At 33.4% G+C, this 15,261-nt stretch overlaps 2 protein-coding genes across 10 annotated transcripts in view; one reads left to right on the top strand and one right to left on the bottom strand.

The window, feature by feature from the left end:
- Positions 1 to 656: 656 nt before the first annotated feature.
- LOC120636542 lies at positions 657 to 5,184 on the bottom strand. Of its 5 annotated transcripts, XM_039908069.1 has the most exons (3): positions 5,014 to 5,184; positions 1,263 to 2,546; positions 657 to 1,110 (listed from the first exon to the last, which is right to left on the bottom strand). In XM_039908069.1, exon 2 carries the CDS (start codon positions 2,504 to 2,506, stop codon positions 1,295 to 1,297), a length of 1,212 nt encoding a protein of 403 aa, XP_039764003.1. In that variant the 5' UTR covers positions 2,507 to 2,546; positions 5,014 to 5,184; the 3' UTR covers positions 657 to 1,110; positions 1,263 to 1,294. The 5 variants fall into 5 exon arrangements, with proteins under 5 accessions (XP_039764003.1, XP_039763998.1, XP_039763999.1 ...); XM_039908064.1 differs by having other exon boundaries at positions 657 to 2,546; XM_039908065.1 differs by having other exon boundaries at positions 657 to 2,546; positions 5,018 to 5,184.
- A 2,874-nt stretch (positions 5,185 to 8,058) lies between these two features.
- LOC120636407 (zinc finger homeobox protein 4-like) overlaps positions 8,059 to 15,261 on the top strand; it is a 28,488-nt gene continuing 21,285 nt past the window's right edge. For 2 of the 5 annotated variants that reach the window (XM_039907878.1, XM_039907874.1), the window contains exons 1-4: positions 8,797 to 9,043; positions 12,032 to 12,656; positions 14,017 to 14,077; positions 14,794 to 14,885. In XM_039907878.1, the coding sequence (XP_039763812.1) occupies positions 12,035 to 12,656; positions 14,017 to 14,077; positions 14,794 to 14,885 (775 nt within the window). In that variant the 5' untranslated portion in view covers positions 8,797 to 9,043; positions 12,032 to 12,034. The other 3 variants (XM_039907876.1, XM_039907877.1, XM_039907875.1) reach the window with 3 other exon arrangements.

Below are 15,261 nucleotides of genomic sequence, written 5' to 3'. Positions count from 1 at the left end.
AATGCGTGAAAAAATTAACAGCTATCAAGACAGCCTGTATCCAACTCTGATAATTTTAAATAAATTTTTGTTTAAATTGTGTCCTTTAATTTCAAGTAACATTCTTGACATTTAAAATTTCAAACAGACATCAAAGGAATGGATTTTAATTACCTCCGTAAATACAGTATTTATAACTACTAAGTTAAAACATATTATTTATTTTAAAGAGTTAAGTTATGTTTATTTTATTATAAGAATTACTCTTATTATTAAATAATCTGAAATATATCTATGCAAACTCACATTGATTTTTTTTGTAATATACTGAATTACCCAATAGTATAGGTGCAATAGAAATCTGTAGTTGAATTATAAATGTGAATGTGCTTTTTATTGTTGTTTGGTTACCTTTGTATTACTCAACTACTGTACCATGCTCGATGATATTTTGCATAGCTTGTATTCCTGGGTAAACTATGATAATTTCTCAAACATGCTTGGAAATTAGTGCATTATTTTGACAAGCTTCTTCTTCAAGATCGCAACTGGCCAAATACATGAGGGCAGCGGCCAGCAAAAGTTGTATGACAATCCTTATTTGTCGTAGTTTAGCCACCAAATTAATCACAACGTAAACTCATATCTATCGAGTAATTTAAAAATGAAACGACGAGGCCATTTCTCAAAAACTTTATTTAAATTAAGAGCTGGTTTGCGAGTCTGCATTGCTTGCAAGTGAAGACAATGAGTGGGATGAACTTCCTTTAATGCCACTTGAAAGTTAAGAGACTGCAATAGCCGTAATATAAATAAAATCCGCCAAAATAGAAAGTAAAATATTTGAAAATACTTCCTTATTTGGTACAATTATTTACACGTTCGCCGTTAATTGCCTTTTTTGCTGGCCGCTCGAGTAATGTATTAATATCTTACGTTTTCTTTTTAAGAAAAAGACATGAAATGATTAACACTAGAAATTAATAGAAAACCATCGCGCCAATTTGGCTAAACTTTCATTTTGTTCTACGGTGATGTAAATTGTCTAAGAGAACATAGCACTACTTTCAGGAACTTTCAACTTTCTATGGTACCACTAGGTAGCACCACCAGTGCTTATTCGATCTGAAACTAAAATTACAGTTCTAAATGTTCCAATCCTTACAACAGCAAGGAACTGAGGATGAGTGAACACTTGTATTAAGTTATGGCTTGTAAATTTAGTTAAAAAATTTGAGATGAAGCGATGCGTGCCACCAAGCATTTTTTAGTTTATTATTAACCTGTCAATTATATCCAGGGAATTTAATTTCCTTTAAAATCTTAGGTCGCCTCTATTAATGGTGTGGTTATCCAATGGAAATATTTCAACACTGTTGGGACATTCAAATTTACATCCCAAATGTTTAATTGTAATTAGAAACTCATATCCAGGAGTTAAAAATGTTTCCAAATCGGCTCCCCATTGATTACTTCTTCTGGCAGAACAAAAGATAGTGAGCACTGGCATTCTGAAAATTACTGATGGCATATATTTTAACATCGTGAAAGGATATTCTTCGTCTCTTCCCCAGTCCACCAACTGCACTATTGCTTTTTTTTCAGGCATATTAATCTTCTTAATGAAGCCCCGCTCATATACATCTCGTTCCTCATCTTTAGCACATACAGGAACACCTTCTACAATATTGTGATTGAAAAGTACAAATTCTCTTCTCGCATAAAATTGTATGATATCTATCTCTTTAAGATATTTTCTATAGTCACTGATAGATGATACATAGAACTCTCCAAATGACTTCCCTGATTGCATCCTAACATGTAGTGTCTGATTAACGTTAATTTCTTTAAACAGAAACTGTACCTGTCTGCTTATAATGGTTGGATTCCACTGTATTGTATCTTTAACGCCGCCCACTACAGAAAATGCACGTATGGCCATAAGCGTGGCAATATCATATGGATTTGAATTTACTAGCACTACAATAAGCTTCTTACCACTATGGCCTACTACATCAATCTTGGCAGGTTCATTGGCAACAAAAAATTTGAAAGCTTTTATAGCAGCAGCAGAAAACCTTCTGTTATTTGTTTCATCATGTATTGGGTAACAGTTTGAAAGCTGACAAATATAAACCAGTGGGGGCACTTGTGAAAATAACTGATTACATTGCCAAATGTGCTGTATTGGTACATCTTTTTCTGTATGGCCATAATCCACAGTCCATATATCACATTGAATGTTATTATTTCTCGTTTTCGCATTAGTGATCAGACCTCTGAGATACTTTTTAACTCTGCAAAAGTACCCCCAATTGAAAAGTATCAGTTTATTCTTTGTTATATTTTGGACCTTATCAGTAGGTTTGGTTGTTTCTACTATGTGCAAAAATTCACTACAGTTTTTTGGACGCACATAAAAGTTATGTGGATCCTTAATACATGTTACATCCATCCAGTGATACGAGTCCTTGTTGAACTTAGTTGCTGACACTTCAGCCATTACTTCTTTAATGATGTTTTCCATATTTTCTACAAACTAGACGGCCCAGTGTACTTTATACAACCTAAAATTGATATGATTGTAAGAACAAACCAGGTATTAAAAATTGAAGTAGTAGTTCCCATTCATCTGAAGCACGGCTAGCATGGGCAGGCATGGGAGACTATTCTTTCCCCGGGGAAAGGAACAAAAATTATCTTCTCTCACAGCCTTATCAACTCTCAGAGCACTGTCGCACAAGTGAAAATAATATCCAAATAATAAATAATAATAATAATAAATATACGACAATACACACATCGCCATCTAGTCCCAAAGTAAGCGTAGCTTGTGTTATGGGTACTAAGATAACTGATGAATAATTTTTATGAATAATATACATAAATACTTATAATATATAGATAAACACCCAGACACAGAAAAACATTCATGTTCATCACACAAATATTGTCCAGTTGTGGGAATCGAACCCACGGCCTTGGACTCAGAAAGCAGGGTCGCTGCCCACTGCGCCAATCGACCGTCGAAATAATTAATGAGTAGTAATAAACAGCCGTAAACGTCTCCTATTCCATTTTCCCGTGCTCTAGTAGTTGGAGATGTTAATAACATCCCTTGTTAGGTGATATAATATTTGACTCCTGCCTTTGCTAGCCATGCTGATTATAGTATGCCTGCATTGGTTGTATACTCATTGCGCTGAGATTAAATCGATGGTGTATACAGACAAACAGCAAAATTTTTATTTGAAATTTTGGATGCAATTGTACTTAGTATAACAAAATAGAAACTGCCTACTGGAATTCATTGAGAAAATATTAAACCATCCCAATGCTAAACACAATTCGTCGCTCCCATGACTATCTGTAGTATCTCGTTTTATGTGTGTTTTGAATACAACCACTAAGTTTATCTGCATGTTATTCATGTTTCACACTAACGGTTTTTTCTCTAACATATTTGGATAACGAGATATAGTTATTCATTTTGCGTATCTGATGATTACACACAAATGATTATTATTAAGTAGCGTAAGTCATTTATAAAACAAACAGTTGTACAAACACAGCGGCAAAACATAACGGTTACAAGGGTTACAGTTCCAATACTAAAAATGATTTGCCTGGAGGTTGATAGCGCCAACGCTAATAGTTTCTGTTGATGTTGAAAAAGAATTAAATAATTATGTAACTCACACAATATGTGAGAAAAATCAGTCATCAGTTTATATGTACAATACAAAATTTTGTTATGTGTGAATCATTAATCAATCTTTGATATCAATGCCACATATGCCACATCTTTTCATTACAGCAGACAAAAAGAAAAATACTAGATTAATGCAAGAAGAATTTATGGTTCCTGAGAAAATCTAATAAAAAAAAAAAAAGTGGAAACAAATATCCTTCTATCCTATTTTTTTTTTGTATGATGATTATGTTCAAAAATTCTTTAAATCATTCTGAGTTGTCGGAAGTGGTAGAGGTTCACCTTTTAGTAGTCACAAAAAGATGAACAGAAGGCAGAATACTATGTTGTATGTACATTAGAATGGGGAGAAGAAGAAAGTTTTTAGATTTTTATATAAACACTTTGTGTATTGGAGAGAGATACAACAGCCATAAAAAACTTCTGACAACTGGACAGATAAATGTGGAGGACGGAAACCAGCACTTAATAAAAAAGATGTGTTAAAGAGAACAAAACAAGTTACACGAGTTACACAAAACCTAAAGTGCTTTCCAAGAGAAGCCTCACTGCTGTTGAGTTTCAACTAAACCCAAATATTTGAATCAATACTTAACTAAAATTAAAACAAACCAAATGCTAGTTGAAGATTTGGAAACCTTAGCAGTCTTTCTTTTTTGACTTAAAATAAATTTTTTGTCAATTATTTAGCTTACTTTACCATTAACTCGCATTTTCTTAAAGTTGCAGTAAACAAATAATGCACATATGGAAAAAAACAAAGTTATCACAAAGTGATGTATTTGTTTTGATCAATGTTCATAAGTATTTACAATACAAAATGGTAAAAAGCAGATACTTAAAATTAAAGTAAAGACTATACATTACAATAACCAGTGCCTATGAAAATATAGATTTTACCTAAGACAAAAATGGTCCAACTGAAAAACGCTTGTTATCAAAAACTAATAAACTTAAGATTGATATAGGACAGTTAGCCATACGAGCGATGAATTTTGGAATTCAAGCCATTTCGATTATTAAATTATTCTGCCATTCTATGACAAGTACCCGTAGCTGAATAACACAGCAATTTGCACTTAGCTTGCCATTCATATCCATTATTTATCAACCAACAAAATCGTAAATCGAAGTAACAAAATGCATGGATACTCTGTTTTTTACATGACACTAAGTGGGAAATTGAAATTCAGAAAACAGATAAAATAATACACTATTGATGATATTAGCAATGCAAAAGCGTTTTAAAGAAACACTAGGAATAAGTCTGATAATAATATAAACGAAGCATGGGAAAGAGAATAAATACAAATATATTAAACCTTCCTCTGAAATTCGCCAACTCTTGAGCTATTCAAATGATGATGATTAATTCAAATTATTTCATTGAAATTTTTATAGCTGATGTAAATTTCATCAGTGTTAAGTTTTAACCTAATTACATAAACTGATTAACCACAATTCAATTCAATTCAATTCTTGTTTATGGCTTTTGTCTGTGCCAACTGGGCACAAGGTACTTCGCCAATGTCTTGTAGATGAAGAAGGCACGAAGGAGATTGATCGGTGAAACTAATGAAAAGTTAATTTTGAATTTGTACCAAGAAATAGTTGTTATTAGCTAGTTAGCTCTTTAACCTAAGGCAGATTAACCACAATAATCATGTTTGTTTTCAGCTTTGTTGACAATCATTGACATTGACAAGTGCTTTTTTTATATACCCACATTTAATCTAGATTCAAGCTCGTAGTGTCTATGCTATTTTTTGAGGTATGATAACTCCGTCCTATGATAATCGATTTATATAATTATTTTTGTAATATAGAGAGTGATACTGATCAGACAATTGTTTTTAGTTATTGTTTGTTTTGTAAAAATATGTTGCAAATGAGGTCGCGAGCAACAGCTAGTATATCTATACACTATTATTGATTGGTTATTATTAAATAACAAACAAGAAATCGTACTTAAAATTTCTGTGAGAGGTAACTTTGACATTCATTTCCATCGAGAAAATTTTACAGAATCGAGTAAAACCGCCGGCACTCGGCGAGCGTGCGGACGGCGCAATAAATAAATGCAGATTTTGATATCCAAAAACGAATTTAAAAGTTTATCCTGTTTTTTCCTCGCAAATGTCATCACACTTACGACATCGTCATTTGAAACGTGTATGGTACATTACCTGTTACACTCGGCGGTAATGCCACCGCGACAGTAAAATATAATATTATCATACTTGATTAGTATAGTCGTAAAAATGTAATAGGCCCGTTTTGACACTTGTCATCGCGACGTAACTAGTTATGCAACCATAAGACTCTGTACTCGATACTCACGATAAATCAATTCAAGTTTGTATCAGTACTTGATTGATATTATTATGTATTGTAAAGTGTTCGTTCGTTCAAAGTATTCCTTTAACTTCACAACCAATACGCGTGACTGGCTGTTGATTATACGTCCACTTTTCAACATGTTGAAACAGAGTTAGTACCTACTATATAACAACAAACACAAAAATCGAGTCAAATCACTATGTTTAAATTAATGTCCAAAATAGAAGAGCCATAGTTAACGTAATAGTAAACATTATATATCAAACTTAAACGAGCGCACAGTCAACTTTACAAGATGAGGAACGAAAAACTGCGCAGCGCGCGCGGGGACGCTTCAGTCATGTGCCGCTTGGTCAGATACATCATCTCAGACTCATTATTTAGAACCCATTTTGAGAACCAAGCTCATTCTTTGCAGTAAAGATAACTACACATTATTTAATTTCGATATTCAGTAAAAAAATGGTTACAGCTCTAGTATAAAAAAAAAAAGACTAAGAACGTAACTGTTTTCGGAACGTTTAGCAACAATTATAAATTGCATGCTACTATGAAGTAAGCGCAAAAAGAATACTCGCGATATATTCTTTCATATTATTTAACGTCCCAAAAAAATTTACGTATTTTTTAAAACACTGTATGTAATTGATTTTTATTTTTTTGATTCTTTCAGTTTTGTTCCAAGTTACATTCTATGGTCTTGCACAAATGTCAAAACGGGCCTATTACATTTTTCCGACTATAGTTTATCTACTTATATGAAAAATAAAATATTATATAGAGCATGATTATAAGATATGGTATCTAATATAAAAAAATGTGTGCGTGTACTAGTGTACACACGTAAAAAGTGAAACTTCTTTAAGACCTTATTTTTCGAAAAATGATCTACTGCAACTTTACAGAAACTGGTTAAATAAAGTTAAATTAGATTGAGTTTAACAAAAGGCTTTTATTATTATGGACATGAATACAAATAATACAATTATGTCATTTTACTTTATTACTACTAAGATTATTACAGCTTTAATTTAATTGTAATATTATTATTACGGCTTATGGTAACTGAAATATAGAATATAAATATAAATATACTACGACAATACACACATCGCCATCTAAAGTAAGCTTGTGTTATGCGTACTAAGATGACTGAAGAATGTTTTTATGAATAGGTAATATAAATAAAAAACTTATAATATACATATAAACACCCAGACACTGAAAAACACTTATGTTTATCACACAAACATTTTCCCGTTGTGGGAATCGAACCCACGGCCTTGGACTCAGAAAGCAGGGTCGCTGCCCACTGCGCGAGTCGGCCGTCAAATATTGTTTACATTCCATAAAAACTCCAGCAATTTTAGTGCCGGATCTTGTTGTTAATGTTTGAGGACTTTTTTTTAATAATATATAAAATTCAAATAATCTTTCAAAAATTCAACTAGCTTCAAAGATTTTTCCGATGCAGATCGGTTTTTTATCATTATTGCAACCAAGTAAAGAGGCACGAAGAGGGAGGAGGAAGAAAAAAATTAATAATATCGTCCAACTTCTGATTTGGAGATATATAAAGTGCAACAATCAAAATATTCATCCTATTTTCCAATTTGCATTGATCCACACATAAGTCAGGAGAAAGAACAGAAAAATCTATCGATGAAGTTACAATGTTAACAACATCATTAGTATTATGATATATGCTTACGTCTTTAGCCGTTGAATTTTGCAATGCATTTGAAGTTCGAATAAACTCGAATCAAACGTGGTTGGGACAATAAAAAGACGGCGCGTAACGAAAAAATGTGACGCGTAACTGAAAAATGTTACACAAAATTCTTTTCCAACCCCGATAAAGAAGTTTCACTTCAATAATTAAAATATTTTTTTTTTCTTTTGATTACAAGTAATTAAAATAAATCTAAATTTTGCCCCACAAACGTCACATTGACATTTAAAGGGACAAAAAATATAATTGTCATCTTTCTTTCTTAGACAAAGAAAGTTTAAGTAGTTACGGCAAGTACAATAGTACTTCGATACAGGACCTATAGGGTAATAACCCTGTATCTGTAAGGTCCTGTATCTGTGAACTTATGGGTAGAAAGTAGAAACATCAATCAGTGGGACCTGTGTTTGGGTTTTAAAGTCTTGGGTTCGTACGAAGTCCGATCGCGCCTGCGCCAATAATGTGTATTACTCAGTCTACGGATCGCGCTCATAGACTTGATGTAGACCCGCGCCCGGATGATGTGCTTGTCAGAAATCAGGGCCTTTGTAAGACTGTGTGTGAAGTGTCTAGAATCTGGTCGGTTTGAAATAGTACTTGAAAAGAAAATCGATAATTTTTGCAATAATCCATTGATTATTCATTTGATCGATTTGATTGATTTTATCTGTAAATGTTGGATCGCATGCCTATAGTAATGCTATTATCTCGCTGCAGACTCGGCCATAAATCATTCGAATGTGTTCGAATGTTTTGCTCTCCCACTCACGGGCCCTGTGGCAGGGCTCCTGTGCGTTATTGCAGAATGCAGTCGTATTATTTAAAACATTTTATTGTGACTCTCTTGTAATCTAAAATAGTAATGGTCTAATTTATTTTTGTAGCGATTTATATACTTAATAGCACAGCACAACAAAAATCGTTATACTAAATAGGCTAATGGCCGATTCTGCAGCGAGATAATAACACGACTATAGTGCATTTTAAAACTTATCATTTTACTTTCGAGTTCACTTTAAAAAAGTAAATACCTAAATAATTTACTATTGAGTATTGCAACGTACTACGACGCACCTGCGTTTTTGGTTTTGATCACTTGTGTACTGGTGTACAAATATGCAATGTAGCTACTAGCTTGTATTTTAGAATCGAGTGCTAAATACTAATTTAAAAATGTTGTGATACTTCAAGTACATCGGAGTTATGTTTCATGTGTTACGTTTTGATGTTTAATTCGTTGTTAACAACAATTTCGATTCTTATACGCATAATATTTATTGGTAAGTTTAATCAAAATTATTACCTAGGTATCTTCAATAATGTATGTAAAAAGTGCCCGACAAAATAACTAGTGTATAAATCTAAAATGGTGCCTTGCTAAAGTCAGTGGCATACACAGAACTCAATTACCCTAACAGGGGTGGCATGCACATGATAGTACTATTTGTTGGAAAACATTTGGGTGTCTGTTTTTTTTTTGTGATACCTTCCTAACAATTTTTTACCCTAACAATTTTTTTGTGATTCCTACCCAACATAATATTTACCAAAACAATTTTTTTGTGATACCTAACTTGGATCTTATGCTCTCCTATGGCCCAACATCACAGTATTCAGCAGGGGTAATTGCGTATCTCACAATCTTTGCTGTCAAACTACACTTTTGCATACAAAAAAAAAAGTTGTTTTACAATATCTGCTAGTCTTTATATAATTAATATTTATTTTCTGTAAACATTAAACTAACGTTTTCAAGGTTATGTAGTAAACATGAAATATTTAAAAAATTAAAAAAGGCAATAATTAAAAGAATTATACTGCCCTGATGAGCCGAAAAGCGCTAACTCAATCAGAGTAAGTTTTGAGAAAAACAACTTTTTGTGAATGGATTTTTCCCACCTTCAAACGGGGGTTAAAACTAATATTTTTAAAACTGTAAAAACTTATATAAATGTATTTTTGACCCTAGATATAACTGACATACCTAAATTATCCATAAAAGGCAAAATTATACCCATTTTGTGAGATACCGCTATTTTGATTAAAAAGAAAGGCTTCAAAAATTGAGATACTGCTTTTAGTCTTATTCTGCTCATAGAAAGTTCCATACAAATTGATTTTTTTTTCACATTTGATGAAAATACTGAATAAATTTGTAATAAAACTTCATTTAATTTTTTTTTAACAACTTTATTAAATGTAGCAGCAAATTACAAAAAAAGTTAAAGCAATTTATTTGCTTTCTGTGAAATAATATTAATCAAAAGTTGGTAGTCCCCGCCAAATAGACATTCTATTAGCGGGTATTAAACTAGAAAGAGATTTTAAAATATTATTTTTTTTTATTGACATATTCCTGTGTGATGCTAGCCGTAATAGGTTCATTATCGAAACCAGTTCTGTACCTAATGTCAAAACTGCCTCTGTTAACTTCCACTTCAACAATGTCACTAATGTAAGGTTGTGGTGAGAACCGGGAAAGTTTGTATTGGGTTGTATAGTCTTTTTGATATTTACATTTTTTCCAGCACTGTTTACAGCTTCGCAAAAGTCATCAAAGTCATTTATTTTATTTTTCATTCGCTTCATTGTTAATTTCGCTAATTCTACTCTATGGTGAAAAGAGTCTGCATACATAAATGTGTCCTATGAGAACAATTATCCACCCAAAGTACATATTTTCCATATCCCGATAGAACATTAATTAGATAATTCGCACTTATGATCTCATCTTTAGATTGTCCAAAAAATGCCAAAGTACAGGATAGATACTGGATTCTTCTGAACCTTTCCTAACTCCAATAGGCACGAAACTTTCATTATATACAACAATCCTGTGAGTGAAAACAGTCGACATAAACATATCGATTCTCGGTAGCATTATGACTTTTTGTAAGTCTGTGGAGTACATAATGGTAATTTAATTAAGTTTTGATTAACATTTTTAAGCGTTTCTAGCATATGTCAATAAAAGGCTATTTAGCTTCATAAAAAGACATGCCGTCAAATCTCTTAGTAGTTTAAGGAAAAATTGAGATATAAAAAAATTAGTGGTTTATTTTAATGTTTTAAATTAGATATCGCTATTTGGCTTATACCATTAGATGCGAAATTATTCTAGCTATTGAATGGTATAAAAAAAATTAAAAGGGCGTATCTCAGAGATAGCGCCTTACGGCTTAGCAGTAAAGTTTTGTGCACTTACATTGGAAACATCTACTAAACCTTACCAAATAGATTATTAATGGGCTACTCCAAAATGCCTCATATAAGTATATGTATATGTTGATCTCATGTGAAGCCAGGGTGGGTCACTATAGTTTATTAAAATAAAAACTTAAACATTGCAGCATTAAGTTTTTTTACAATGCTTTTATTTGTTTGTTTTTCATTATAAACATAAAAACAGTTAAACATAATAGAAAAAAGAGAAAATTTATTTTAATGTTTAAATTCCAGCATGTTCTAGGTTTGATATTTAAGTGGAGGATACAATGGGTTCTATGACTGAGTTACTTACTCTGCTTTTTACTTTAATTGTGAGAAAAAGTATAAGGATCGATTCCAAATTGGATTAATAGAAAAACCAATAAAATAAAATATCTTAACTAAAATAAATTATTTCTGAAGACAAAATAACTCATTTAGTACTTGTTTGTTTTCTTTAAGGTAATAAATTTTATAGGAAAAATATACTTACAATGTTTGTTAATTTTTATGATATCAAATACCTATTTGCATCAGATGTGTCGTTTAAAAAATATGCAAAGTACCTCATAATAAATAAACCTTAAAAAGATCCTATAGGCTCTTATAAAATTATTAAAAATTACTTAAAAAAATACTTATAACAGAATCTCAGATAAAAGTCCTTAGAATAGAATAGATTGAAATATAACAAATACATGGTTTCCCAGCAAATTCCTGCATACTACAAAGACAATGTGTGTTGTACAGACAACCTACATTTTATTTAATTGCACAAGTGCATAAAATTGGCTTTTAGTCTGCTTATACATAGCCTAAAGTACTACTTTAAGAGCATGAGAAGTCAAAAGGCTATTTTGTTTCTAATATATTTTTGATAGCTTTTGACATAAGTTATATTATTTATACTTAATGCACTTTTATTTTACTAAAAACCAAAAAAAAACATTTAGCATTTTGCTTTTCATTTCTAAAATCCCTTGCTAGTCCAAATACATCATAAATGAAATACTATCGTAAATTATTGGTGTGATTCTTATGAAATTTTCTTTGTTACACAGTCCATGAGCAGTATAACTGGTCCGCATGGCTCTCAGCAACCTATACCAGGACCATCTGGGTCAACTTGCGAAAATGTGAAGAAAGAGAAAGATTTCTGCCGGGACTTTATATGGGGGCAGTGTAACAAGGGTGCACAGTGCAAGTACCGCCACGAGCTTGTGTTCGAGGTTATGAAAAAGACTTTAAAGTTCTGTCGCGACTTTCAAAATACGGCTGGATGTTCTCGCGAACTGTGTACATATCTGCACGCCACTAAGGAGGAGCAGACTTTGTTCAAATCTAACGGGCAACTGCCGCGGATTTTAGCCGAGCGTCACGCCAACATGTCTGCAGCCGCTGCTGAGACTAACCCCCAGATTGCAATATACATACAAGAGATTTACGCGGGCCCACCTCCGCCGCCACCGCCACCACCTTTGCCAGCTGTGTCTGCGCCGGCTAGTGTTGCCCCCGCTGCAGCGTTCCCGCGACCGCCCGTCGTGTCGGTTGCGCCAATGTCCCCGCGTCCATTGATGCCTATTGGACAACTACCGCCGCCGCCGCCACCGCCGGTGCCGCCGCCGCCGCCGCCGCCACCGACGGTTTCAACTACTGCTGTTCAACAGCAGGCGCCTGTATTTACAGGTCATTTTCATTTATTTATATAGAAGTCACTGTGTCTTTATAAGAAATCAGAAAGACGCGAAAAAAAACTTAAGTAGCAACGCATTGCATAGCAAAAGCCGTCCTATTACTTTATTTGTTGGGCTAAGGCCGATTTCACCAATCAATATTTGTTACGGCGGCGCCTTAAACACAACACACAGGTATACACAAACATTTTTTTATGCCAATGTAAAGTTGTGTAAAAATTTGAAATCCCTCTATTAATTTATGAGTTAAGTGAACACTAAATAATAGATAGATATATGTAGTTATTAGTTTCTACTTTATTTGCTCTCAGCTTCGCAATATACCTATTCATGTACGGTTCTTCACTTTTCGCTTATGTAATAAATCTGATCCTTGCTGTGTGAAAGATGGATCATCATATGAACCCATTACCGACCCACTACAGGGCACGGGTCTCCTCCCACAATGAGAAGGGGTTAAGGCCATAGTCCACCATGCTAGCCCAGTGCGATTGGTGGACTCCACATACCTTTGAGAACGCTATGTAGAACTCACAGGCATGCAGGTTTCCTCACGATGTATTCCTTCACCGTCGAAGCTTTTCTAAGTTGCCGAGTTCGAAACCCAGCACGCACCTCTAGTGCGGGCACCCCGAAAGTGTAGTCGAGCTCCTACCTACCGCGTTATCACGGCTACCACCGAAGAATGGATACACCAATATAAATACATTAGCGGCATCACCCGTGCGGTACTTGGGTAAAGTGTTCCCTACCTTGCCGCAAGTTTATTGGTGAAATTGGCCCTAGGGCTTTTCCGCACCGACTAAAGTGTTCTATTCCTATGGTTCGTCAGTTATGGCAAATGAAAGTTATATGTTTGCATTTCATTCTCACTAACAACATACCAAGAAGGATTATGACAATGCAACGTTGCGACGCACCATCTCCTATGTAATACTAGCCCATAATTGGTTATTTTCTTATATTTAAACCACAATTGAAGAGTTCATTTCTAAAATGTACTAAGTATGTTTTTTTACATTTAATTAAACAATTTTTTGTCACGGGCAACAAACGGTTTCGAGTTGTGTGCTCTTTTTAAAATCCACCTATTCATATTTTCATTTAAGTAATTGGTTTTAGATTTTTATTCTTAAATGTGCTTGGTTATTGCCTTGGCACGGTAAGCCCATTTTGTAACTAATGAGTAATTTTAAACATTATAATATTATTTTTACAAGAAAGTTATTAATGTATTATAATTTTTCTTTTATTTTGTTATTATAAACTAATCACATTATTGAAAGGAACTCTTCAATTACTAGGTAAATATTAAACATTTTCCCTAAATATGTTTCTTTTATGTTTTCCAGCACCCCTACTTCCAGCAGCATTTCCTATGGCTCCTCAATCACCTCCACCTGTGATACCCCTGTAAGTATAATTTTCATTATGAATTTAATTATCATCTTAGCTTTGTAATTTTCTACGCCCGGGCACAGACCTAGCTTCACTGCTGATAGTGATTTGGAACTGTTTGACCCGCTGTGGCTAATCAAGTTATCTTAGTCTGTAATAATATATATTTTGTTGATGTTATATCAAGTTTTCTTTTTTAATTTGTGCAATAAAGATTTTTTTGTCTGTTTATGGAATTAACTAGCTGCTGTGATTTTACAAATCCCCTAGGAACCGTTTGTTTTTCTAGTATCAAAAGAAGCCTATGTTACTGTCCGTCCTTACAACTAACTCTATGCCAAAAATCAAACCGATTGGTTGTTTAATAAGGTAAGGACTTAACAAACAAACACACTTTCACTTTTACAACATTAGTATAGATTTCTGAGATAAATGCTTTCAATGGTACAAACTCTTCTGATATAACTAGCCGTTCAGGGGTAAAAAACTTTATCTTCACATAAAAAAAAGGTTTAGTAACTCAATAATCGTGTGAATTTTAATACTTTATTCCACAACAAGAAAAACGCTGCCTGTCATACGATATGTTCCTTTACGGTTGAAAAGCAAGTTATACTTGATTTCTTAAAAATTTGAGGGAATAGAACTCAGTATGGTCAAAAGGAAGCCCTACGGATTTTTGTTGGGTATGTAGTATACCTATTTAATATTTCTATCATTATCACTTTTAGATATGATGCCAGTATCCCACCTCCACCTTTAATGCCACTGCAACTACAAGGTGCACTAAGAAAAAGGAAAGCCTCCATTGGAAATGTTATTGGTAAGACAATCTTATTCTACTTAGCATGCCTATTACTATATAACTTTGATGCGATCAATGCGATAAACGCAATTAGATTGTCCAATATTTTCATTATTGGCGAAAACATAGTTCTAACAAGACTGCCATAAATGTCACAGTAAATATCATTTTTGGCAACCGTCAGTGTAGGTATCCATTGCACAAAATGCTCAGCGATATAAAATAAAGAAATATAGTTTATATGAAATAAGTTCATAGAGCTTAATGAGCAGGTGATATAAGATTTGATCAGTTCTGATTGTAACTTTTGTGTGGGGTAGTGAAGATTAACAGATGGGTTAACGGGACGTTTAATAGTATCTTGTCTTCCTAGTAGCCCGAGATATATTGTGTA

The sequence above is a fragment of the Pararge aegeria genome, chromosome Z, assembly GCF_905163445.1.
Source record: "Pararge aegeria chromosome Z, ilParAegt1.1, whole genome shotgun sequence".
NCBI classification, from domain to species: Eukaryota; Metazoa; Arthropoda; class Insecta; order Lepidoptera; family Nymphalidae; genus Pararge; species Pararge aegeria.
Note: the sequence above shows the minus strand (reverse complement) of the source record. Positions and strands in the feature narration are given on the sequence as shown.